This window comes from Lissotriton vulgaris, chromosome 7 (genome assembly GCF_964263255.1).
Source record: "Lissotriton vulgaris chromosome 7, aLisVul1.2, whole genome shotgun sequence".
Taxonomy (NCBI): domain Eukaryota; kingdom Metazoa; phylum Chordata; class Amphibia; order Caudata; family Salamandridae; genus Lissotriton; species Lissotriton vulgaris.
In genome coordinates, this window is record NC_141695.1 from 1150596061 (window position 1) to 1150623501 (window position 27441).

At 45.7% G+C, this 27441-nt stretch overlaps 1 protein-coding gene across 1 annotated transcript in view; it reads left to right on the forward strand.

The window, feature by feature from the left end:
• The window catches only part of AFAP1L1 (actin filament associated protein 1 like 1), a 164525-nt gene that overhangs the window by 26623 nt on the left and 110461 nt on the right, over positions 1-27441 (forward strand). Inside the window, exon 2 of the mRNA XM_086931589.1 lies at positions 26854-26982. Within this exon, the coding sequence (XP_086787715.1) occupies positions 26854-26982 (129 nt within the window). The remainder of the gene's footprint in view (positions 1-26853; positions 26983-27441) is intronic.

A 27441-nucleotide genomic window follows, 5' to 3' on the forward strand; every position in this document is an offset into this window, starting at 1 on the left:
TGTGTGTGTTTGTGAGTATTGAGTAGGAAACCGTGAGAGCATTACTACATTTTAGGTCGAACCTGGGCAGCGCATGCGCTGCTCTGCGAGCCATGCTGTCCATATTTGTCATTGGCTTGTATCATTGTCCTTCCTAAATGCTGGCTTCTGATTCATTAATAGGCTTGTTAGTCCCTCCTTAGCACCACCTTGTCTTCATTTGTAACCTCCCATGAGGACAGGCCCTTTTACTTCTATTGTTACACAGTATGTCTTATTTAGTCCGTAAGCACTATTTTCTTTAATAGTTTCATCTACTGCAGGCCCTGCATGCTTTCCTGCAACATTCAGCGCGCCATGTGCGTTTTACAAAAAAAAAGCATTTGTTTGTCAACTTGACAAATAAATGCTATTTTCGGGAAAAGCGCCCTATACCACGCTTTCACTTTAATAGCGGCCGCTGCCCTTTCTTTAGACACAGCTCGTCTAAAGAAAGAGGCATGGCCTCTATTAACGTGCAAGCACAGCATGGGGCGCTTGTAAACAACAAGAATTTGCAATGTAATAGGTCTACCATTTTAGAAATTTGACCTATCAGTATTGTAAATGACAATGCCTTTTATTATTGCCGCTTTTTTAAACACAAAGAAAAAAGGCATTGTCATTTACAATGTCAATATCTCAAAATCTCGCAATTGCAAGACCTATTGCATTGCAAAATCTTGTTAAGCACAGCCATCACACCAGCCCAACTCCTTTTCACCAAACAGTGCAAGCATGATGAAGGATTTCTTGGAACCAAGTGTCTTGCATTGCTTGTCTACCTGTTGAAAGGAGGAACCGTCTGGTTCGAGTCCTAAATTCCACAAGCTTTTGAAGACTGGAGACTCAGGCACAGCTTACATACCCTAACCCATGACTCCACCATTGATTTCCCACTTAACCCTTTCGATGCTGATGACGAGCTCAGCTCGTCATCACCCACGGGTGTCGTGTGCTGAAATTTGTGCCACTAAAATGGCATTTTCCAGCACTGGGGGGGGAAACGCCCAGCAGCCATGTGGTTAATCAGTGGCCACCGGGCAAGCTATTACTCCTGCGGGGAATGAGATTTTGATATCAATTTATGATTATGATCAATTTAATAAATTATCCCATTCATCTATTTTGGACCGCTAATATCTGTCATTGAGGAAAGGACAACCCCCGCATAGATTAGACAAACCCCATTAACTGACGCCACTCTGAAGAACCACTTACAACTGATAAAGTTTAAAAGTTTTATATGAAGTTAATTTGAATGCAATACAATCCTTACAGAATAAATCTCAAAGTATACAAAATACAAAATCAATCTCTAGATCCGCAATCAAAGCTTCAGTGTGAAGTGGTTCCTTCTGCGTCATCTGCAGTAAGATAAAATAATCAAGTTAAAACTGTCCCTACTCTATGCTATGTGACATTCCTACTTCACAAATTTCTTCCCTAAAAAGGTGTCAGCAGTTTGACTCCAAAGAAGTTCAAACTCTCTTAGCCTCTAAAGGAATTCTTAAATGTTAGAAGCAGTACCCTCTCTGCCTACCCATCCGCTCTCTAAGGGTCCTCGGCCTACTGCTCCCTTGCGCTCTGATCTCTCCGCGCATCTGCTCAAGGCATCTACCCTTGTCTTTGCTCTCGCCTTAGCCTAATGCTAATTGCTCTGCTCTCCTCCCCGGGGTGCTGTCCCTAAAATACACAATCATCGTGTGGGTGAAACGCCCCTTGACGCCCACCACGGACTTTCCCCGATGATGTCAACTTCTTGCTTCTTCCATTGGTCCACTCCTTGCGTCGTTCGTTAAGTTGACCCTTCTCCTTAGATGTCATCTTTATCATCTCGCTGGCTACCTTCATTGACACCTTTAGCGCAAAAGTCAAATGACCTTAGACAAGACTTTAACTCCATGTCGCTTAACTTGACCCTTCTAGGTCCTGTGAATGGTCTTGTCAAAACACAGTTCAAATTCTAAGTGTCTCTCCTCACGTACGAGCAATAAGCTCCGTCCGGCATTGTCACCTTAAATCTAACAAGTGCTAGACTTCTTGGCTCTCACGTCCACATCAAGCTATTTACGACTTTTACAAGCCCATTAAATTACATACATTTGACTAAGTTCCTGCGAACTCTTGGTCAGTCGGGTTATAATCACAAATGACCTAAACTCTTCTAGCATTCCTACAAAACCCCCTCTACACAGTATAACCTTTAACATACATTTATATTTTCGTACTTTTAGCAAAGTCTTAGTCATGCTTGAATACATTTTACCTAGAATATAAACTACGTAGAGTATAACTTTTATTTTCTCACTGGTTACATCGTTATATAAATTCTCTGCACATTTCTCCACGTTACATTTCCCTACGTTTTTCTCTCATGTTACTCCATTTTAAAGTTATACACGTTCTACATTTCATAAGCATTTCTACACATTTCTACGTCTACCCATCATATATACGGGCCTTCTAAATCTAATGCATGTTTAACATGTGAATACATTTACATTTCCTATACCATGTTATCACGTTAGTTGGCCTTTATGCTATTATCGTCAACTTTACATTACGATATGTGTTTCATTCCTACGTTTATAACATATACGTCTAAATATGGCTACTATATATTTCATATTCAAATTGCGCTCTCTCAGTTCCCCCCTTTGATGACTTTTAGGAGTCATCACTAAAAGCAATTTGAATACAACCTTTTATACAGAACTAGTTACCTCATTTCCTCTTTTTATCGATTCGAGTGCTCTCAGACTTTTATACTGTTGATCTTGTAACATAGCTAATCTCCTTTCTTGATCTCTCATCGATCTTTGTAACTGGTTCGACCTATACCATTTATATAATTTTACTAATCCTAATAATGTAATTATGCAAATTAATACTATTAATACAGGCTTTAATATGTACCATATTATACTTTTGCCAAGATTAGCAAACCAACTTCCAACCTTTCCCACTTCATTTCCAACTTTTTCCCAAACATTTATTTTTGATAAATCTTCGATCTCCTGATGAATCTGTGTAATGTTCCGTATGACTTTCTCAAGTGGTTTTGAATTATCAGGAATATAAGTACAACATTCCTGAACCTTCAAAGCTTTACAAACTCCGCCTTCTTTTGCTAGTATTACATCTAGAGCAAGTCTGTTCTGAAGAACCATTGCTCTGATCGACTGCATCTCACCTTCTACTAGTATTAATGACCTTGCAGTACTGGCAGACAATCTATCCACTACTGTCGCTAACCTCCTAATTTTAACATCGTTGAGGATCAAGCCTAACAATGGAAACATCGCTCCAAATACATCTCCTACTACCTCTGCATCTCCTACTTCCCTTTTCGTTCTCGTCGAAGCCTTTCCTTCTATGATCGCTAAATCCTTTGCATGATATATTTTGGGGAAGACAATTGCCAAGTAACACGAACCATACCAATTGTCTGGTAGTTTTACATAGGCATTTCTCCCACATACAAAATACACATTCGGAATAGCTTGCATCCCTTTCATAAAATCTTTCGTGTAGTACTCCAGTTTAAAAGAGTGCTCGCAACTAACTTCACCTACAAATTCGCTCTCATAATATGTCTTGCTTCGAGTTAAACATAACTTTCCTCTCTGCGTTCTATCCAATGCTATTGGACCATTGCTACCTTTCTTTTTATGTGCCTTCTCTTCTTCTGTCCAATCTGTTTTCCATTGTCCTGACATTTTTAGAATCTTCTGCCTTCTGTATCGGTCATCTACTTGTGCAATAAACCTTTTCTCTACCTCTGACACTTTGCAAGTCAGATTATTTCTACGTGCATATGATGTATCTAATGTATCCCAAGGAAGAAAGAATTTAGCCAGTCTATCCTCCTTTTTGTAATAGTCCCACTTATTCATTTGCTTATAATTCGGAACTTCAGGCAGTACCGAATCATAATTTGAAAGGTAGTACTCAAATCCTTCTCTACCATAAAATATGCTAAGCAGTAAACTACATGTTATCCCATAAGTCAATGGGAGGTGATGATATCTAATGCCTTCGTCTACAGAAGCCGGCAATTGCATACAAACGTAACAATCCTTGGCCTCCATGGCATCGATATATTCATATAACAGTTTAGCGTATGCGTTTGACCTAAAATTTCCCTGCGACTCGTCTACGTGCAATCTACGAGCTTCATCTGTAAGTAACGCCTTTTCACGTATAACATTGCTCCCTTCGTTCTTCCCCACAAGAGCAGGTTTCAAAGTCGTTACAGTTTTTACATTTGCTATTTCTTTATCGTTCTCATGTCCTATTATGTAAGATATTGTCACTACTGTAATTATGAGAAATATCACTACTGCTATAAGTGTACCTACTATACATCTAGCTTTTCTGTTTGGGTTGCCGTTCTCCATGTTATCAAACAGCGTACCTCGTTCTCTAGCGAAACTTCTCTTTTCCAGTCTTTGGTTGCTTGTTTGCTTTCTTAGTCTTTAAAGTGCTTTTTATCAACAAAGTCTCTTCTTTCACAAAAATGTCATTTCTCTTTTTAGCAGCAGACAACCCTAGCCCTTCTCCGTCCTCTAAATGTAATCCCTAATTTTATTCTTCTTTCCACTCGGCGCTAGGTTATCTTCTTCTTTACAACTTATATACAAAGTCTTTATGTATCAACAATTATTCTCGTACCTGCAGCTCTTGCAACAAGTTCCAACAATTCAAACCGAATGACTTTATCTTCTTCCTCTGATATTTGATGACCAAATGTTGGAATCTGTTCAACACTAAATCTGTAATCCGACTCAAGTATGGGGGTATGGGAAGTGTGAAAGTCAGTAACCCCTCAGTCTCGAGTCCAGGCGTCAACATCCATATCTCCACTGCCACAAATGGATCGAGATCGATTACTTTCACGCTCTTCACTCTCCCAGATTTCTGTCCCCAAGACATCTGCTAGATAAGTCCACTCTGGGGTGGCGTACCTTCTGCAGGGCACACGTACCCTTCTCGATCTTCGTGGACTCTCAGTTCCTGAGTCTGTCGTTTCTTCCTCCTGATCCGATTCTTCAGCGATCGGGACAAGTGTTCTTGCTTTCTTTTCTTCCGAACTTGGCCTTTTCCTTCTCTCCGGCCAACTGGCTTCGTTACTCCTTGTTCTAGGATCTGTCTCTTGGTCACTCTCAGTCTGCTCGATATCTGTGTCGGACTCCCAATTACTTTCTTCTCCTGAGGCGACTTCGGTCCCACTAGTGTCCTGACCTTCGTCGTCCTGTTCCAACACAGTTTCAGTTTCTTCGATCACCTCCACAGCTTGGCTTTCCCCCTCTATGGCTTCTCCGCTTCCCGCCGGATTTTCATCCAAGAGAGGAGCTGTTTCTTCTGGAGGTGTTGGCACTCTTCGGGTGTGTGAGGCATGTATCCAGTTTGGCAGACCTCCACACTTCACCGCAGTGTTCGTTACAAGTATGACTTGAAACGGTCCTCGCCAACGCACGTCTAAGCAGTTCTTCCTGACATGCTTCTTCACCAGGACCCAGTCTCCCGGACTCAGGTCATGGCACAAGTCTTGTGCTGATGGAACCTCTGCAGCCTGGACCTGGAGGGACACAGAATTAACGGCATCAGATAGTCCCTTGCAGTAGTCCAAGATCAGATCGTCTGTGATGTTCACTAGCGCTGCAGTCGGAACCGATGGCAATCTCATAGCTCTCCCCATTAGCACTTCATGTGGAGAGAGGCCTGTTCTTCTATCAGGTGTGCTACGTATGCTCATAAGAACCACTGGAAGTGCGTCTGGCCAACTCAGGGATGTCGATGAACAGACTTTAGCCAGTCTGGACTTGATGGTACTGTTAATTTGTTCTACAATCCCTGAAGCTTCTGGTCGATAGCTGCAGTGTAACTTCTGATCAATATTCAAAGCTGAACATAGCATCTTCACCACTTCGCTATTAAAATGAGTTCCTCTGTCCGATTCCAAAGAGGATGGCACCCCAAACCTCGGTATCAACTCTCTAAGCAACAATTTTGCTACTGTAAGTGTATCGCACCTACGTGTAGGGTAAGCCTCAACCCATCTAGAAAATATGCAGACAATCACTAAGACGTATCTAAGTCTGTTACATGGAGGCATTTCTATAAAATCAAGCTGCATCCTATTGAAAGGCCCCCCAGACCTCCCAATGTGACTCAATGTAACTGGTGTTCTCTTACCTACGTTTAGTTGTTGACAGATCGCACATCGCTGACACACTGCTTCTGCCGCTACTCTAAACTTAGGATTGAACCATGTCTGTCTGAATACTCTCACCATAGCATCTCTCCCTATGTGTGCTGATCCATGCAATTTCCTTGCCATTGGACTAACAAGTTCATTTGGTAAAACTGCCCTTCCGTCGGCAGAAACCCAAAAATTCATCTCGCTTTTTACACACCCTGCTGTTTCCCAGCTCCTTTTCTCATCATCTGGTGCATTTTCCTGTACAGCTCTCAATTCATCCCACGTATCTACAGTATCTAGCAACATGGTCAATTCAGTTCTTTCCTGGACTCCCCCCACCTTGACATCAGTGTGAGAATAGCGCGCTACTTCATCTGCATAGCGGTTTCCTAGTGATACAAAATCAACATTCTTTGTATGGGCTGCACATTTGACCACTGCTATGGCCATCGGTTTTTGCAATGCCTCTAACAAAAGTCTCACAAATTCTCCATTCCTAATGGGAGAACCCGAGGAGGTCATATAACCTCTTTGAGACCATAACTGCCCGTAATCGTGAACTACCCCGAAACCATACTGGCTATCGGTGTATATGGTGACTCGGAGTTTGTCGCCTGCTAAGCAAGCACGAGTCAAAGCAACAATTTCAGCTACCTGTGCGGAGTGTACTCCTTCCAGGCAAGCGGCTTCTATAACTCTGGTAATCGTGCATACTGCATAAGCTGCTCTCAGCTGACCGACATCGTTTCTTACGCATGAACCATCAACGAAGAAAATTTCGTCTGGGTCTGTCAATGGCTCATCTACGATATCAGGTCTCGGTTTGGTACATAGTTCAGTCACATCGAGGCAGTCATGATCTGTACAATTTTCATCATCCACTTCATTCGGAAGTGGCATCAAGGTTGCAGGATTCAAGACAGAGCATCTTTTTAGGGTCACATTCTCGGCAGCCAGTATGACTTGCTCGTAGCGTGTGAGCCTGCTATTCGTCAGATGCTGAGTCTTCGTCCTGGTCATTAACAATTCCACAGAATGCGGCACATACACCACTAACTGGTGTCCCATCACCACGCTCTCGGATCTCTCGATGCTGACACCCGTTGCAGCTTCGGATTTGAGACATCCGGGCAACGCTGCGGCTACTGGATCTAATGTAGCCGAAAAATACGCCACTGGCCTGCGCGCATCTCCGTGGATCTGAGCTAAAACCGCTAAAGCGCATCCCTCTCTCTCGCAGCAGTAAAGCAAAAAGGTTTTAGTGTAATCTGGCATTCCCAAAGCCGGGGCGCGACACAAGTCCTCCCTCAGCTGCAAAAATGCCATCAAACAATCTTTGTCCCATGGTACCGGATCACTTACTCCTTTGTGCGTCAGTTGTAATAACGGTTTAGCCTTCAGTGAAAAGTTTGCTATCCACTGTCGACAATAACCGACCATGCCCAGAAACATCCTGACTTCTCTTTGTGTTGTAGGCGCGTTCATTTTCATAATCGCCTCTATTCTGTCTGGAGACACCTTCCGCTTTCCCTTTTCAATCCTATGGCCCAAGTATTGCACTTCAGTTTTACAATATTGCAACTTACTTGGAGACACCTTGTGTCCGTTCTCGGCCAAGTGATTTAGCAAAGTGATGGTGTCTTCTCTGCAAGCTTCCTCAGTTTCTGACGCAACTAGGAGGTCGTCTATGTACTGGACTAGAACCGAATTCTTGGGCAGTACTAGACTCTCAAGATTTTTCTTCAATAGCTGGTTAAAGATCGATGGGCTTTCTGTATACCCCTGAGGGATACGACACCATGTTAAGACGCGATCTTCCAGCTTAAAAGCGAAAAGATACTGGCTCTCTTCATCTAAAGGTATCGAAAAGAAAGCCTGGCACAAATCTATCACTGTAAACCATTCAGCTTGGAACGGTATCTGAAATAATATCACTGACGGATTCGGTACCACTGGACAACATGAGACAACAATGTTATTAATCTTCCAAAGATCCTGCACTATTCTGTATTTTCCACTAGGCTTCTGCAAACCCATAATCGGGGAGTTACATGGACTACCCACGATCTCCTTCAGTATTCCTTGTTTGACCATGGATTCGATCACAGGCTTTATTCCTGCAATCGTTTCTGGCGTTAGCTTATACTGTGGTGTTCTTGGATACTCAGCGTGGGGTCTTACCAAGATCTTTACCGGTTCTACTCCTTTGATCAATCCTATTTCTTCTCCAGTAAAATCCCATACCTCAGCTGAGACTTTCTCCCTCAAGTCCTGTGGAAGCTCCTCCACTGTTAAGGTAGGATATAGTTCCACACATTCTTGTGAGTTCACGACTTTAAAATCAGCATCCTCGTCATTGGTCTGCACTTCTACTCCTTCTGGTGTGCAATGTATCGTGCAATTCAGTTTACACAGCAAATCTCTCCCTAGTAAGCACACAGGACTAGAATCGCAGATCACAAACTGATGTTCGTCACTGTAATTCCCTATCCTTACTGACACTGGTTCGGTCAGGGGATTCGTCATCCTTTTGTTCGCGACTCCTACCACCTGAACCATTTCTCCTGATATTGGCAGACCTGGGACTACCGCAGATCTCAACGTGGATCGAGTGGCCCCCGTATCCACCAAAAAGGTTGTAGGACATCCCGCTATTTCAGCCTCTACATATGGTCCTCTCTGATCTACTTCCAAGGCGGCTCCTAGCGTACAATCCTCCTCCCTGTTCGCCCGCTGCCCTGTAAGTGGATCAACGTAGTAGCATTCCTCTCCTCCTACAAACAATGGCATCTGTCTGTAGGTTTTCCCTCCGTTTGAGATGCGAGGTGGTTGAGGAAACGGGGCTCGAGGAGTCTGAGTCCCCCCTTTGACAAACTTGCCCTTCGGGACTGTGGCTCCCTTAACCACGTTGTTCTGAACCTCTTCCTCCTCCTGCTCTAATTCTCCTGACTCAACATTGTAAGGACACTCGCGTCGCCAGTGTCCCACCTCGTTACACTGATGGCATCTCGTCGTCTTTTTCAGTGTCGCGATATCCATTCTCAGTCTCGGTCTTTCCTCCTCATCTCTGCTCTGATTATTCTGTTTCTTCGCCTGCGTTCCTGTTCCCTGCTGCCGTGGTTTATCCTTTCCAGCAGCTTGCATTTGCACTAGCATTAACTTTTCTTTAAGCTTCTTTGCCTTAGAGTCTATCTCGTCACTACAGTACCTTGCGTACCTCAGAATTTCATCTAAAGGTTTGTTCTGCCAACAGATCAGATGCTGTTGGATCATTAGGCATATTTCCGGTCTCAACCCGAGGACAAACTTTGAAACAAACTGTCCAATGTCCTTAGGATCCATTACATCTAACCCGCTATACTGCTTGAATGCTTTCAGTAATCTCTCATAGAACTCATGAACTGTCTCTTTCGGTTCCTGAGTAGTTCGATCTATCTTAACCCAGTCTATGTCTTGCACCGGCACTTTCTCTTTTAGCCATGTTATTACTCTCTCGTATTTTTCCATGACTCTAACTGATGGACCATTCGTCCGGGTATCTCTCGGAGGCTCACAATTAGGCCATTCAACACTAAGCTTGCACGCCGTCCACAAATCTCCGGGTACTACGATATCGAACAGTGTGTTCAAATCGATCCACAGTACCTTCGAGATCTTCACGAATCTTTCTACCTGTTTGTACCACTCGACGGGATTATCCCTAAGCTTTGGGAAGGAATTGGTAAATGCCGCCAAATCCCCCCTACTCCAGGGCACGTGAACGTAGCTTCCATTCGCGATTTCTCGCAAAGGGAAAGCCTCCATTCGCATCAAATCTGCGTCCTGGGACTTCCCAAGGGTACTCCGTCTGACAGAGCCCTTCTTGGACCATCTTTCCTCCCATCTATCCAGATCTTTCCATATTCTGATACTTAGGATCAATTCCCTTGTGTGTACCTTCAGCGCGATCGTTCTACGCTCATCCAGATCCCGATCTGTGCAAGTTAGCCTATGGTTACTCTGTAAAGCCTTAGTTCGCGACAGGTCTACCATATACCTGTTTGCCAAATTAGATAGGTTCTCATGAGCTGACCTCGCCCTCCGAGTAATATCCTTGGATAAGAACAATATTTCGTCTGGTGTATACAAGTCTAATCTCTCTAGTGCCACTGTGCCATCAATCATTTCATCCAAGTCTGACTTCAAACTCATTACGTCAAGCCGGTTTGCTTTTATTTCAGCTTTCAGCATTTCTGTTCTGTGTTGTTCTCTCATATCCCTCTCACCTCCACTATGCGCCCTACGCCTGAGCACAGGTGAGTTATGAGGAGTCTTGCTTCCATTTCTCTGTTCCCACCTTTCTAGATCCCAAGCCTTTCCATCTTCGCGTGGGGTATGGTGGAATAATGCTCCGTCCCCCAACCCTACATTCCGTCTTTTCGGCTCGGTTTCCCCAGATACGAGATAGGATCCACCGTTCTGTTCTAACCCACTGTAACACGCTTGTTGTCTGGTGTCGCTTAATAAACGATAAGGTCCTTCACGGCCCTCCATGTTCCCGTGATCTCTTTCGTGATCACCGGATGAATGGCGAGACGTTTTGCGACTCCCTATGTTCTCCTGACTTCGTCCACTATCGCCGGATGCATGTCGAGACGCTTCGCGACTCTCCATGTTTCCGTGATTCCAGTGTCTCACATCCTCACCTGGGGCATGGTGTGTGCACCTAAAGGTATTCCGGTACTCCTGTGTCCTACGTTCCCCTTCACTGAAGGTGACACGAGGCACTTCGCCACACCCTGCGCTCCTGTCATCGCACATTTGTCTATTGCCGCTAATGGTAGGACAAGTATCTCTTCTGCTCTCTTGACTTCCTCTCTCCCACTCGGGGCTGCTTTCGCCAGCTCCACAATGAGAGAGACTCCTGTTGTCCTCTTCTCTCCACTCAGGTCCCGTTTCTAAACTCCTACCCCGAGCCTCTTCGGCAGTTTCCCATTCTTTCAAATATTCTCTTAACTCCTTAAAAGACTTCGGTTTAGGACCTCTCAAATCCATTGGCCCTCTTTGACCTCCCCGTTCTATCCTGGGACCCGTTGCGGAATCTAATGGGGTACTCCGACTCATCGGTGCTAGTATTTGCCTTTGGGGATTCATTGTGGCATTCCTATTCTCCACTTCTGCTCTTTCACTGTCCCATCGTGCCTGTTCCTCCTGCTGGACCCCTTCTGGGTTGTAGATTGACACAATAGGGCCTATGGTAACCGGAACTTGCAAGGCGTCTGGCATTTGGTACGACCTTGCGCATTGCGTCTCTGGAACCTTTTGGACCACAAATCTTCCCACTACTCTCTGTTCAGAACTAGTTTGGGGTATTTCCTCAGTCTTATTAGCGTCCCACTCCGTTACTGGGATCGATTTATATTCCCCCCACCTAGCTCCGTCCGCTTGCGGTAATATGGGACTCGCAAGTTCACCGCTGTATGGAGGTGGTTTATCTGTTAATAGCCTCTCTATCAGATCCTCCTCCGACTCGCTTTCCTCATCTTCCTGTTCTAGAGGTTTCCTTTCTCCTGTAACTTCCAACATCGGGTACAGTTTATCTGCTTCTATCTTCTGCACCCTCCATTTCTTAGCTTCCTCGTCCCATTTAGCATCCTGCACTGCCTTTACCGATCTTCTCACTCTTTCTTGGCGCCTTTTTACGCCCTTTTCGTGTGCGGTCCTAAACCATACACCAAGTGCTTCAAATTGTGTGGGCCTCGGTAGAGGTCTTGTTGAAAGCATTGTCGCTTTCAGCTGGTTCAACACATCTAGTTTAAACGTTCCGAATCTCGGAAACGCCAGTTCTTTATGCCCTTCAGTTAGCCTGTGCCACTCGGAAATCCACAGTATCGAATGTAAGCCTACATTTACTGCCATATAATAAGCTGGTGTGCCTTCTGGTGGAGCTTCTTCTCCTGCATATAGATCTCTCCTTTTTCTCCTAAAGATTTTCCCTAAACCCTTAAAACACTTCATTTTCGATAATCTACAGTTTTCCTCTTACGCTTCCTTGTTTACGTCCCGATGACAACCAACCAACCAATCTCTATGCGGCTCTCACTAATCGGCCTATCTCAGCGTGACTCTACGCTGACCGACCAATCTCTATGCGACTCTTCGCTGACGTCTGACAAACTAACCAATCTCAGCGCGGTTTTATGCTGACGTCACTCGTTCCCTCTTGCAGCAATTCTCCTCTGTTCTCAATTTGTCTCACGATTTCACATGCGTTTTCATTCATGCACTGAAAAATGACTACTTCCGTCCAAGCGATCACTTTTCTCTGACTGTACGGCCACAGTCTAACTGTAATTGCTACCTCAACTGACGAAACGTCTTCCCTCTCACGGTCAGACAATCGCCTCAACTGATAGGTTACTTACGCACAGTAAACGTACGACCAGCGTCCGTTACTCACACACTCACTCATACGCTCCCCCTATCATCGGTCTGTCGGGAAATCAATGGTACCTCATGACCCCCTTTCAATGGTAGACAATTTACTCTGGGTGTTCGATACACCCGAACCACTTAAGTCCTCTGGACATAAGATTTCATCCGGTTGCGCGCGCTCACAACCTTCCCTCAATCACACTACAGGCATTCAACTCCGCTTGACATTATAACACAAGAACAACATAAAACACCGCAATCTTACAACGCATGACCCTTATACTCACTCTCGACCGACTCTGCTGCTTTTCTCTCGACGCACCGTCAGCACCGTCTTCGGCTGCAATTCTTCTTCTGGTCGATGATGACTAGGGACCTTGGGGTAAACTAACCTGGCCTAGGTCGTCTTCCTCAAGAAGATAACCATCATACTCTGCTACCAACTGCGGGGAATGAGATTTTGATATCAATTTATGATTATGATCAATTTAATAAATTATCCCATTCATCTATTTTGGACCGCTAATATCTGTCATTGAGGAAAGGACAACCCCCGCATAGATTAGACAAACCCCATTAACTGACGCCACTCTGAAGAACCACTTACAACTGATAAAGTTTAAAAGTTTTATATGAAGTTAATTTGAATGCAATACAATCCTTACAGAATAAATCTCAAAGTATACAAAATACAAAATCAATCTCTAGATCCGCAATCAAAGCTTCAGTGTGAAGTGGTTCCTTCTGCGTCATCTGCAGTAAGATAAAATAATCAAGTTAAAACTGTCCCTACTCTATGCTATGTGACATTCCTACTTCACAAATTTCTTCCCTAAAAAGGTGTCAGCAGTTTGACTCCAAAGAAGTTCAAACTCTCTTAGCCTCTAAAGGAATTCTTAAATGTTAGAAGCAGTACCCTCTCTGCCTACCCATCCGCTCTCTAAGGGTCCTCGGCCTACTGCTCCCTTGCGCTCTGATCTCTCCGCGCATCTGCTCAAGGCATCTACCCTTGTCTTTGCTCTCGCCTTAGCCTAATGCTAATTGCTCTGCTCTCCTCCCCGGGGTGCTGTCCCTAAAATACACAATCATCGTGTGGGTGAAACGCCCCTTGACGCCCACCACGGACTTTCCCCGATGATGTCAACTTCTTGCTTCTTCCATTGGTCCACTCCTTGCGTCGTTCGTTAAGTTGACCCTTCTCCTTAGATGTCATCTTCATCATCTCGCTGGCTACCTTCATTGACACCTTTAGCGCAAAAGTCAAATGACCTTAGACAAGACTTTAACTCCATGTCGCTTAACTTGACCCTTCTAGGTCCTGTGAATGGTCTTGTCAAAACACAGTTCAAATTCTAAGTGTCTCTCCTCACGTACGAGCAATAAGCTCCGTCCGGCATTGTCACCTTAAATCTAACAAGTGCTAGACTTCTTGGCTCTCACGTCCACATCAAGCTATTTACGACTTTTACAAGCCCATTAAATTACATACATTTGACTAAGTTCCTGCGAACTCTTGGTCAGTCGGGTTATAATCACAAATGACCTAAACTCTTCTAGCATTCCTACAAAAACCCCTCTACACAGTATAACCTTTAACATACATTTATATTTTCGTACTTTTAGCAAAGTCTTAGTCATGCTTGAATACATTTTACCTAGAATATAAACTACGTAGAGTATAACTTTTATTTTCTCACTGGTTACATCGTTATATAAATTCTCTGCACATTTCTCCACGTTACATTTCCCTACGTTTTTCTCTCATGTTACTCCATTTTAAAGTTATACACGTTCTACATTTCATAAGCATTTCTACACATTTCTACGTCTACCCATCATATATACGGGCCTTCTAAATCTAATGCATGTTTAACATGTGAATACATTTACATTTCCTATACCATGTTATCACGTTAGTTGGCCTTTATGCTATTATCGTCAACTTTACATTACGATATGTGTTTCATTCCTACGTTTATAACATATACGTCTAAATATGGCTACTATATATTTCATATTCAAATTGCGCTCTCTCACTCCGATTGCTAAAGATCTATAAAAGGTCATAAAGAAAAATGTAAAAAGATTAGAAAAGTTGCTAGTAGAATAGTTGAGATCGGGAGTGCTTAATTTGTGCCAGAGGCTACAGGTGCTGGGCACGGATAGTCATTTTTGAGATCGTGACTTCTGTTTCATCTTCAAAGTTTGTCCCTAGAAAGGGGTGAAGAAGTTAGAAAAAGGAGATGGAGGGAGCAAGAGGAAAGACAACAGTGAAAAAGGTTAAAAGCAGGAATGGGTAAAGAACCAGCAAGAATGAAATTAAAAAGACCGGACTTGAGGGGCTGTGGAAGAATCAGGCATGTGGTAGAATTAGGACTCGAACCCTCATCAGCAGGCCTGCATACCATGCAGACAAGCTCACTCTCTCTGGTGGATCTCAGCCAGGGGTGGCCTTAGGCATGTGCAAGCTGTGCACCTGCACAGGGCAGCCAAACCCCAGGGGCCACCACATATATCCTTAATATAATAATCCTCTGAGGATGGAAACATATTTGCGTGGCGGCCTGCGTTCCTCCGGGGCCCCCTACCTACACTCCCTGCCCAGGGTCTCCATGAGCCTAGAGCCACCCCTGTCTCAGCACACCCACAGCCAGGACACCATCAGACTGCTGACTAAGAAGTGTAAAAAACATAAAAACAAGATAGCCAGTGGCTTAACAAAGGCCCCTGCACTTCGGGGCGGGGGGGGGGGGCGAGCTCCAGGGGGCCACCTTAGCACAGTACCCTGACCTGAGAGCTCCTGAGTGCGTCCAGAGGGGGGCCCTCCATGTACTTTGCAGGGGGGGCCCCCTCAACTTTCGTTAGGCCACTGAAGACAGCAGAGCTTTTTCCATCTTTGCACCCAGAATCTGGAACAACATCCCTGTATTTACCAGGATCACCCCAAAGCCGCTCCGATTTAGGAGTGCTGAAGACTCACCTCTTGAAGGACACCACATCACAGTGCATTAAACGTCCACAACCCAGCTCCTTAGCACAGTACCCTGACCTGAGAGCTCCTGAGTGCGTCCAGAGGGGGGCCCTCCATGTACTTTGCAGGGGGGGCCCCCTCAACTTTCGTTAGGCCACTGAAGACAGCAGAGCTTTTTCCATCTTTGCACCCAGAATCTGGAACAACATCCCTGTATTTACCAGGATCACCCCAAAGCCGCTCCGATTTAGGAGTGCTGAAGACTCACCTCTTGAAGGACACCACATCACAGTGCATTAAACGTCCACAACCCAGCTCCCTCGCCTATTGCGCCTTGACCTTGCGCTTGTCTTTGACCATGGTACAGAGCTTAACTGCCTTTTAGCTAGGTGTGCGCTATAGAAATACCATTTATATACATACTAGGCATCCTTCGTATATGAAAAAAATGGCTCCTGCAATTTCTTTTGCAATAAAGGTCTGCTGCAATGCAAGCCGCTGATTGGCAGCTTGGTGTCTGAATGGCTTGTGGGGCTTCAGATGGGCCAGTCACACCACACGCCGGGCGCTGGGTCCTTGCAGAGCCAGTCACGTGCCCAGCAGTTGGGTGTTCAGAGTCTAAAGTGTGTGTGTGTGTTTATATCGGTCGCCTCTGTATATTTGGCTTCGAGAGTGTTTTGGCGCGCGGCCTGCCGCTCTAATCCTCGGCGGAGGCTCCGAGGTCAGCCCCGTCTCTCAGGAGGAGGGTTACTCTTGGCAGCAGTAATGGTTGAAACATTAAGCACAAGTGACCCATCCTTCAAACAGACTCGCTCCCTCTCAGCTTTCAACGTCGCGACCCCCGTCATGGCGTCCTGCGGCGCCTCAGATACGGCCGCCTTTGAAGATGAGGGGTGGGGCTTAGCCTGCGGAGGAGGGTGTCAACAGTTCCTCGGAAAACCCCGGCCCGTAACAGCTGAAGGCTACATTTTGAGGTCGTGGACCGAACGGAATGAAACACACACTCCCTTAGAAGGGATATGAGCTGGATTCAATATAGCAGAGAGAGATAACGAGGTGGGCCGCAAGAAAGAACTCCTACTCTGCAGCCCTTCAACCCTTTGCACTCAGCTGGCAGTATCAGCAGAGAGGCCAGTGATGGAATGTGCGGGGAGCAGTCGAGACATCGTGGTCTTTAATCTCGGCAATGAGGCTCGATTAGACCGAGCTACTCTAAACATATAACTTTCTGCATAGTTCGCAATCCTGTGTATAGAAACAGGGTGAACACGAGTCTTACCCGCCCCGGGGTGCATCCCTCACGCTCACTTCTGTATGCAAATTGTATTACAGTTTTAGAGAATAAAGGAGACAGTACTAGGCCTCTAAACATATTGGGGCAGATTTACAAGCCCCTTGCGCCACTTTTGCGTCACTTTTCCCATGTTAAAAGTGATGCATAAGTGGCGCAAGGGGCTTGTAAATCTGCCCTTCTGTATAAATGTGAGGCCCAACATAGTACAGGTGTGACAGGTAAACATATCTGTTATTGTTGACATATGTCTGGACATATAGGAAAGAGAATGAACAAGAGCTGTCATAAGACATTTGTACGGAAATATATCGTAATAACCTCATAACATCATAGTACAATAGATATCATAACATCATCGGGCGCAACAGTGGGGATAAAACGAAATCCTAATAATTAATATATTCAGGCAGGAGACGGTGTTAAAGAAAAGTGGAGAAGTCCTGTCAAATAAGGGCTGTGGGGAAGGTCTATTGGGCCAGAAAGGTGAGATTTGCCAAACAATAGGAGAAGAGAGGAGCTATGAGAAAGAGTGAGGGGGGGGGGGGGGGGTGTCACTGGGGGGACAGATTTTACGCTGAGAATGAATATGCCAGCTTTGCGTGTAATGGAGTCAAATGGTGGAACCACAGCCCGTTAGGTGATGGACATGAAGCTATCAGAAGTGCGCCAATTTGATAGGGTGGGGACAGTGTTTGTCAAAAAATTGATGTAAATGTATCCATGTCATAGATTTTGTGTAATTTCAAACATTTCATATTTGGTTTTATTTGGCGGGACGGGGAAGTACTAGTAAGATTTATTTTCTTGAAGTAATCGGTTGAAATACTATCAATTTCAGTGGGATTTTCTGTCCACGTGAGGCTTTATCTGTTAGAATACGGAATAAGGAAATATCTTGACATAGGAATGTTGTTCACATAAATATTGTCTGATATAAATATTTTGTCCTGATTTCCAATAGACTCCAATGAAGCGATCTTTTGTTAAACAATATTTAGGGTACACTGTTTTGTCAGACGGTATTCTGACCCCCATCCTCTGGTGCCAGCCACGAGGAGGCTGAATGGCTGCTGTGCTCAGTGTGGGAACTCCTTAGAGTTCGGAGAGGCTCCATTGGCTTTTAGATCCCCTCAGCTATTTGTACTTCTCGCTCGCTGTCCCTTCCTTTCTGCAGTTTTGCTCCAAGGATGCTTGTTTCTTTGACTCTGGCCATCTATCCCTGTTTCGGGGTCTCCCTAGTCTCACTCAAGTTACCCCCAATTCTGAGCTCAGAGCCAAAATATGGGGAGTGGAGATGAAAACGGGTAAATTAATAGTCTCACTCACTCACTCACGGAAGAGGTGTGGCGCCACGGCCAGGGTGACTGACTGGGGTTCATGGTTTCGATATCCGGCGCCGGCAGCAGATTAGCCCAGCACAGTGTGACTCTGGGCAATAGCTTGTTTAATCTTCCCGATGGCCCCCAGCTCCTAGAGACCCTTACGGGTGATTGTTCGCGCTTTACAAATGTGGATTATTACTCACTCACTACCTCTCTCTCCTTTAACATGACGGCAACTATGTAGTTGGATGCCCAAGCATCAGGATGCCTGGTCTTGTTTGTAGATATAAATGGTGCAGTATGGGCAGTGGCCCGGAGCCCATAGGCCTCAGGGGTCTATAGTAGGCCTGGGCAGTAAATTTTGTTCCGCTCGCGGAATTTGGGTAATTTCGCGTTCCCCGGAGAACGCGAAATTGCCTAAAATCCTGCGTTCCGCGACTTCGCAAAATGTTTTGCTTGTTCGCGTTCTCAAAATGCGTGTTCGCAAGATATTTCCCCCTGAGCACGCAAACAGCAATCATGAACAGGCAATTCCGCGTGTTCGCTGAATTTCTGCGTGTTCGTGTAGATTTTTTACTGTTTCGTGGAGATTTGCGTACATCGATTACGCACATTCCGCCCACCCCTAGTCTATAGAATACGGATTGTTGCTGTAATAGCAGTCAGGGAGGCCATTTTCCTCGGCTGCAATAGGACCCATTGCGCCCTTGTTCTGTTACTGTGCCTGACATTGTTCACCTTTTCTATGTGTCATACGTAGGGCCACTGGAATTATGCAGGAAGGGAGGACCGTATTTCGTGGCAGGGATGAATGAAATATGCAGCAAGAAAATGTACATTATGCGGAATAATGCAGCACATTGCAGCAATGCAGCCTACTTTGCCATATTTGAATCTTAACAGAGTTTGGTAAAAGGTTTTCCCTTATTAGTACTAGTTTAACACCAAAATACAGCAATATGCAACTGAAAGGTGAAAACTCAATCTGTGCGAAGTGCCTTCCTCTGCACAGCAACACGGATCACACGCATTTTTATTATTTTTTGGTCCGTTTGAGCCAGAATCATTTTTTTGGTTAAAATCTAATTTGCAGAAGATTATTAATTATGTTAATAAAAATGCAGCCAATCCATAATTATACCAAAAACTCAGCGGCCGCAGAATCACTTCATTCCAGTGCCCTGGCCACACGTCGTTGTGCTTCCCTCGCTCACACCCACCTACTCACCTGATTATGTTGACAGAAGATCTCTTCCCTTTGCTCCAATACAGAACTCACAGTAACTCATTCATCACGCCTGCTGTTTACGCATTCGCGCCTTCTCGTCACTTGGTGACAGATTGGGGGTGGGGGTCAGCGACTGCCAGCTCCTCTGACGAGCCCTCCCTGTTGTCACCACAGATGCTCACACTGGGACTTTGGCTACAAAGACTTTGAAACATCTGCGTGTCCGCCCCAGGGCGGAAGTAACACCTTGTGCAGCTGCAGTCTCACGGGTCCTGTCACGTGCCCTCCATGGCACGCGGGCCATATGAGAGGCGCGCTCCCCGCCTTCCGGGCTCTTTGTAATCCCCCGCTCCCGAACTCAGACACCTCGAAGTCAGACTCCACCCCACAACCCAAGCTTGGGTGCCAGTCCCTCATCGCAGAGGCCAGCTCCTCAGACATGCCAACCCTCCCAATTCAGGCGTGAGACTACCGATTTCACGGCTAGTCTCCCGCCTCCCGATTCCTGCAAGCAAAAACTCGATTCCTTGGGGTTTCAGCTGACAGGGCTTGGTATTGTGTAAAGTACCAATTCTTCCAGCAATAGTCAGAGTGGCCATGCAGGGGCACTAGAAGTGGTGAAAAACCAACAAAGCGTAATTAACAAGGGAATGGTCTTTTAAAGACCTTTGAAGTATTGGTTGGGGAGGGTCTGTGTGTGTGCACAAGAAGCTGTTTTAGCCCGGGCTGTCACAGGAGGAGGGGGGGAGGGGGATTTGGGTAGCATGCACTGCCAGCAACCTACCAGGCCAGTGCACAACACTTGCATCACTCTCTCTCTGCCTGCCATTGCACTCCATGCGTCTGAAAGGTATGAAAAAAACGTGCATTTGTGTTTCAAATGTCAAATCCTGCAGCAGCGCACTTCAGAAGCCCATGCATACCAGTAACCCGATTCAAGGTCCCATTCTCCCGATTTTATTTTTTTAAAATATCCCTCTTTGCTCTTCTCAAATGTTGGCATGTATGGGCCTCCTCGTCACAGACACCAGTCCCTGGTCTTCTTAAAGGACCTCTTCGCTAAAGCGCCGGGACACTCCTACTGGAGTAGCCGTTGCGCTATAGAAGAACCCTAATAACATAACATAACATAACATAACTGGGACACCAGTCAGTTAGAGCAGACACCAGTCCCCTCTCTGGAAGCCAGTTCCTTATTGCAGAGACCAGTTCCCCATGACAGATACCAGTCCCTTAACTGAGACACCAGTCGATAGTGCAGACACCCAATCCCTTCTGACAGACACCGGTCCAGACACCAGCCTCTCCTCATACACATAAGTCTCTCATGGCAGCAGACACCAGACCTCTCATCAGAGAGACCATTTACAACTCACAGACACCAGTCCCTTATCTAGACACAAGTCTGTTAGTGCAGACACCAGTCCCTGATTACAGACACCAATCCCTGATCGCAAACAGCATTTCCTTTTATTAGACACCAGTGACTGGTGACAGGCACAAGTCTCTTATCTAGACACAAGTCTGTCAGTGCAGGCACCAGCCTATTATGTCAGACACCGATCGCTCATCACAGACACCAGTCCCTTATTTCAGACGCCAGTCCACTAGTGCAGACACCAGCCCCTCCCTTCTCTAAAAAAACAGTCCCTTATCACAGACACCAGTCCCTCGTCAAACACAGTCCTTTATCTCAGGCACATGTCTGTTATTACAGACACCAGTCCCTTCTCTCAAAAACCAGTCTCATATCTCAGACACCAATCTGATTGTACAGACATCAGTCTCAGATCGCAGACACAGTCCCTTATGGCAGACACCGTCCCTTATGGCAGACACCAGTCCCTTATGGAATACACCCATCCATTAGTGCAAACACCAATCCCTAATCTCAGACACCAGAACCTCCTCACAGACCCTCATGGCAGAAACAATATCTCAAATTGGAGAGACCAGTTCCTCAACAGTGTTCATTAGTCTTTTAGAGAAGAGACTTTGGAGAAGTGTGGCTCACTGGTTAGAGGAGGCAGTCCCTGATGCAGAGGTCAGACCCGGGACCAGGGTTCTATCCCCGAGGCGGCAGGGCCTTGAGCTCAAAATGTCCACAGACTCGATAATTCTCGCCTCGGTGCCTACTCGAATCGTGGGTTCACACTCTGCAACTCTGGGCAATAGCTTGCTTAATCTCCACTATGGCCCCACTGCAATGGGATGCCTGGTCTTCACCTTGGGGATGCCCAGTAGGGGTAATCTCGCAGGGAAAGGCCAGGACGGGTTCCCAAAGCAAGCGCCTTGAGACCTTACGGTGAAAGGCGCTATATAAGAACGTAAGATTTACGATTTTATCTCAGCCACCCATCCCTTCTCCCAAAAATCAGCGCCTTATCGTAGCCACCATTCCTTTAGTGCAAATACCCGTGCCATATACCAGACACCAGCCCCTTATTGCATACACCAGTTCCCTTGTTCAAAGGCCAGTCACTCATCACAGACTCCAGGCCATTAACTTAAATAAAAAACAGTCCCTTATCTCTTTAACCCGTCTCTTATCTTGGACACCTGCCATTATCATAGACACCAGTCCTATATTTTTGACACCATTCCCTTAGCACAGATACCAGTACCTTTGGCATAGTTCCTTATTCCCTCAGTCCCACGTCTAAGGCACCAGTCCATTATCTCAAAAACCTGCCCCTTATCTCAGGCCCCATTCCATTAGTGCATGCACCTGCACCTTAGCTCAGACACCAGTTGCCTGTCTATAACACCAGTGCTTTAACTCATAAACCAGTCCCTTATCACAGATACACACCAATTATTGTAGAAACCGATCCCTTAGTGCAGACAACAGCACCCCCTTATCTTATCCACCAGACCATTACTACAGACATTCATTCCTTAGCTCATGCATCACAAGCACAGACACTAATTCCTAAGTGCAAACACAAGTTCTGTTTGCAAACCCTCGCCCTCTAGATCAGAAACCCTTTTTTGGCTGAAGTCTATAAGACAGCGCATCTCTCTGGTTTGCTAAAGACATCTTGAGGACATTCAGAAAAGGTGACCTAGGAATGCATTCTGTCCATTGCTGAGCAATAGCTTTGTGATTTGTAGCTCATATTTTCTGACTTTCTTTTTGCCGGCTTTATTTGTTTTAGTCTGTCCAGCCTGAGTTCATCCCTCCCGTTTCCCAAATCTTACTTACTGTATTCTTCCACGAACTCGCTTTCTGTAAACAGGCCTTTACATTTTGTTCTTATCTTGTCACATTTGCTGTATATTTAAAGATAGAGGTAAAATGTCAAGCTGTCTTCCACGGGAGCTTGGTGTTCACTTTTTTCTCTCTACACAAGTGAGAGAATTTATGTGACAATCCTGCTGAGTATCCATGTAAGAGGAGAAAGAAAAATAAATTAAAATGAACTGCGCTGATGTTTCAGAATTTCACGTTAGTACAAATGAAGCACATTTGTTTTGTAATTCTGAAGTGTAGTAGAAACAAATATTTGAATAAGATCAAAACACATCAATACACTAGGTGATGTCATTTGCACACATTATCGTTTGTGTGCAGTAAAACCGTATTTTGGTGCAAATGTAATGGTCATTTTAACCCGTTAAGTGCTGCGAACGTTCGGCGGACGTCGAGTGCACTACCTCGCTAGTGCTGCGCACGTCCGCTGAACCTTCCGATTCCGCCCGCGCAATGGAACGTCCGCACTGGGAATTTGCCTAACGGGTTAATTGAAAATGTGTTGCCTGTAACAGCAGTGTGCTCCCACACCATGCATACTCCACACTACACTCTATGCCACTCCATTCTACATCACTCCACTCTACGACATCCCACTCCACTCCGCCCCTCCACACTAAGACACTCTACAGCCCGCCACTGCAATCTATGCCAATCACTCCATAACACACTATTCCACTCTATGCCCTTCCACTCCACCCACGTACCCATCTCCAATCTACCCACCCCACTCCACTACTCCACTTCGCTACAGATTACCTGTCTACTCTACTCCAATTTACCCCACTTCACTCCAATCCACCCCACCCCACTCCACCCAACTCCACTCCAATCTACTGCACTCCTCTTAAATCTGCCCCACTTCAATCTCCCCCACTTCAGCCCAATCTACACCAATCCACTTTAGTATGATGCAATCTACCCCACTCAACTGCAATCTACCCCACTCCACTACAATCTACCCTACTCCACTCTGTCTTACTCCTCTCTACCCCAATCTACCCCACTCCACTCCACTCCACTCAATCTAACCTATTCAATGCCACCCCTTTCCAATCTACCCCACTCCACCTCAGTCTACTGCACTCTATTCAAATATATCCCACTCTGCTCCAGTCTACCCACTCTACTCCAATCCACTTCAATCTACCCCAATGCACCCCACTCTAATGTTCCGCAATCCAACCCACTCCACTCAAATCTACCCCACAACACTTCAATTTGCTCCACTCCATTCTGCAGCACCCCAATCTCCCCCAGTTCAATGTATCTCTCTCCATTCCAATCTACCCCACTCCACTCCAAACTCCACTGTAATCTATCTAACTCCTCTCCACCCCAATCTACTCCACTGCACTCCAATCTGCCAAACTCCACCACAGTCTACCCCACTCCAATCTACCATAATCTACCTCACTCCAGTCTAATGTACCACACTCCAATCTACCCCACTCCCTCCAATCTAACCCACTCCACTCTACCATACTTCACGCCAATGTACCACACTCCTCAAATCTACACCAAATCTATTTCACCCCACTCCAATCTCAACTCCACTCCAATCTATCCAACTCCCCTTCACCCACTCTACCTTGCTCCCCTCTACCCCAATCTATTCCACACCAATCTACCCACTCCAATCTACCCCTCTTCATTCTACCCCAAACTATCCCACAACAATCTACCCACTCTAATTCACTCAATCTACCCCACTCCACTCTGTCCCAAACTACTGTACTCCTATCCACCCTACTCTAAATTACATCAATGTACCCCCACTCCACTCCATTCTACCCTACTATAATCCACCTAATCTACCCACTCCACTCTACCCCAATCCACACTTTTCCACTTTTCCCCAAACTACTCCACTCCAGTCTACCCCAATATATCCCAATTCACTCTACCCCAATATATCCTAAGTCTCTACTAAGGACTTCCAGCCTATTTGATCCGCAGATTGCAAATAGCTCAAAGCTGCCGCGACCAGACTGATCTGCAAATTGCCTTTCCGTCATTCCATTTCTCCTCATCTACAGAGTCTTCACTGGTTGCCCATCAGTAGGAGAATTGAATTTAAGGCCCTTACTCTGGCCTACAGAACGACCAGGGGTCGGGGCTCGGCATACTTGAGACTTAAATCTTAGGTTGCAAAGCTACCAACACAACTGGAGCTCGAGACCAAACCATATGAAATTGCTCACAACTCCCCGCTTGTTAAGGCCAGGATAGGCGGCAAAGCGTTTGCGGCCAGAACTGCGAAGCTCTGGAATGCCATGCCTCTCTATCTCTGAATGACGGAACCAGAATCAGCCTTTAGGAGAGTTTTAAAAACTTGTCTCTTTAACTGTACTTATTCCTTCTTACGGGCCTCTGTGTGAATCTACTCCCTTAGCGCCTGAACACCTCCATGGGAGGTAGCCATGCACTCTATAAATTTCAAATAAAATACATTTAAAAATTCCCATTCCACTCTACCTCAATCTACCCAATCCCTATCTAGTCCAATCTGCCCACCCCAATCTACCCCTCTCCAGTCTACCCCACTCTACCTCAATCTAGCCCACACCAATCTACCCACTCCGATCTACCCCGCTCCAATCTATCACAATCTACTCGACTCAAACTCACTAAAATCCACTCCAATCCACACCTCTCCATTCTAGTCCACTCTACCCCAACTTCACCCTATGCCCCAATCTACCACACCCCACACTATCCCATTCTACCATATTCCACTCTGCGCCACTCCAATCTACCCCACCCCACACCACGCCACCCTACCCCACACCACAGCATTAACTTTTAGCTATGCTGAACAGCAGCCATAATTGTGTACAACATGGCTAAAACACTCGCCAATGCCAGTAGCGCTCTCATAGGCGAAACCAATTGTGTTTGCCAATGTTTGTTAGTAAAGACAGCACTACCTTGGTTAACTACACCAGCCCCTTTCTCTGGCGCCACTTCTGTCTCAGACACTACCTACCTGGCTCATACTCATTGTTCTTTCTCAGCTAGGCATCTTTGGTGTTTTTAGAGGTTTAAAGTTTTTAGTGTATTTGCTGATTCCATTAAATGTTTTTGTTGGGCTGGCTAAATGTGTTTAGAGCTCATTATGTTAGGTGCACCGGTAAACATTTGTATGTGTTTAAGGGATTGTAACTGAATGACATGTATAATTAGCTTGCTTTTGTGTGCACATTTTACCACAGTTTTTCCGTACACGTGAACTGCAAATAACAGGTATTAAATATTGTGTGTAGTTGTGTGAGTGCGTGCTTTGTGTCTCTGGTGGAGAATGATGGAATAGACAGTGTTGTCTTAAGGATTTTTGGGGCCCTGGGCAAGCCATACTTTGGGGTCCCCTGTTTATATTTTTCCTGCTAATTGAACAGGGCATGAGGCCACACACACATTCACGAACGTGGCCTCACACAAAAACCATTGAAATATGTCTTTCCAAATCCCCTAAAAATCCTTCAGATGCCACTGGGCAAAGAGAGAGACAGTAAAAGGTAGAGTTAGGTAAAGGGGAGAGAGTCCGAGATATGGAAATAAACAGATGTAGGTTAGTTAAGGAGAAAGTTTACTTTCCCAGCGGCCCCATGGAAGGTGTGGCTCTTGGTTTTTGCTCACTTTGCCCCTGCCTTAAAATGTCTCTGAGAATAGCTGCAATTTTTGTGTTACTGTATATACACAGGTTTAAGTGACTGTATGTTTGCGTAACTACACATGCGTATGGAAGGCTTATAATTCAGCGAGTAATGTGTTGTGCATTTTATCATGAGCGATTGTGTTTGATTTGTTGATTGGGTTTATTGTGATTTCATTACCCAAGTACATGATATGTTTGGTTTTGGGTGTTTGATTTGGTGGATGTATTTATAAAGGTAAGAGCCTTGTTTTTGATGGTTGGCATAAGCTCACACCACGGTCACATGTGCGCCACCAGACGGCACAGTTTCTCCATCGATGTGGAGGCAGATGTTGGAGGGATGTGGCTGTACGTGTTGTGGGCATGGAACTTAGGGAGACATGATTGCACATATTGTGCATGTGTGACGGGGTTAAAGGAAGCAGTCTATCTCTACATGTTGTAGTAGCGGCTTCTCACTCTTTACGCACTCTGTCTTCTCTTATAGTGCTGGAGCAGCTGATCCCAGAACTGAACCTCCTGCTCGAGCTTCTAGACCAGGAGTATCTGAGCACCTCGGCTCGGGAGAAGACCACCTCTGTGTCCAGCATTCTGCAGAAGCTGCAGCCCCCGGGAGGTCAGTGAAGATCCAGAAGCACCGGCATCTTTTCATGGTCCTCTGCATCTGCTTTCATCCTCCTTCCCATCATCCTCATCCTACTCCATCAACATCCTTCATACCCCTGCACCTGGCTCTGCACCACCTCCTCCCTGCCATCCATTTCCACCTGCAAAAACAACAGTTGATGGACAAAATGCAGAACAATTCATACATTCACCCCAGTACAGAGATCTGGGCCTAAATCCATCGTTTTTTTGCTCGCCATTCGAGTTTGAACCCAGCCATATGCAAATCAGTCTTGACCCTGTGCCTCATGGGAGTAGTCCAGCCCGAATTGCCAAGCCAGGTCCTCCCTGGACTGGAAACAAGCATCCTAGGACCGGTTTCAGGGTTTCACCCCTCTTCAGCCAGGATAGCTTGATTCCAGTGGCATGGAGAGCACAAAACCCACGTCTGGGCATACTCGTCCCACTC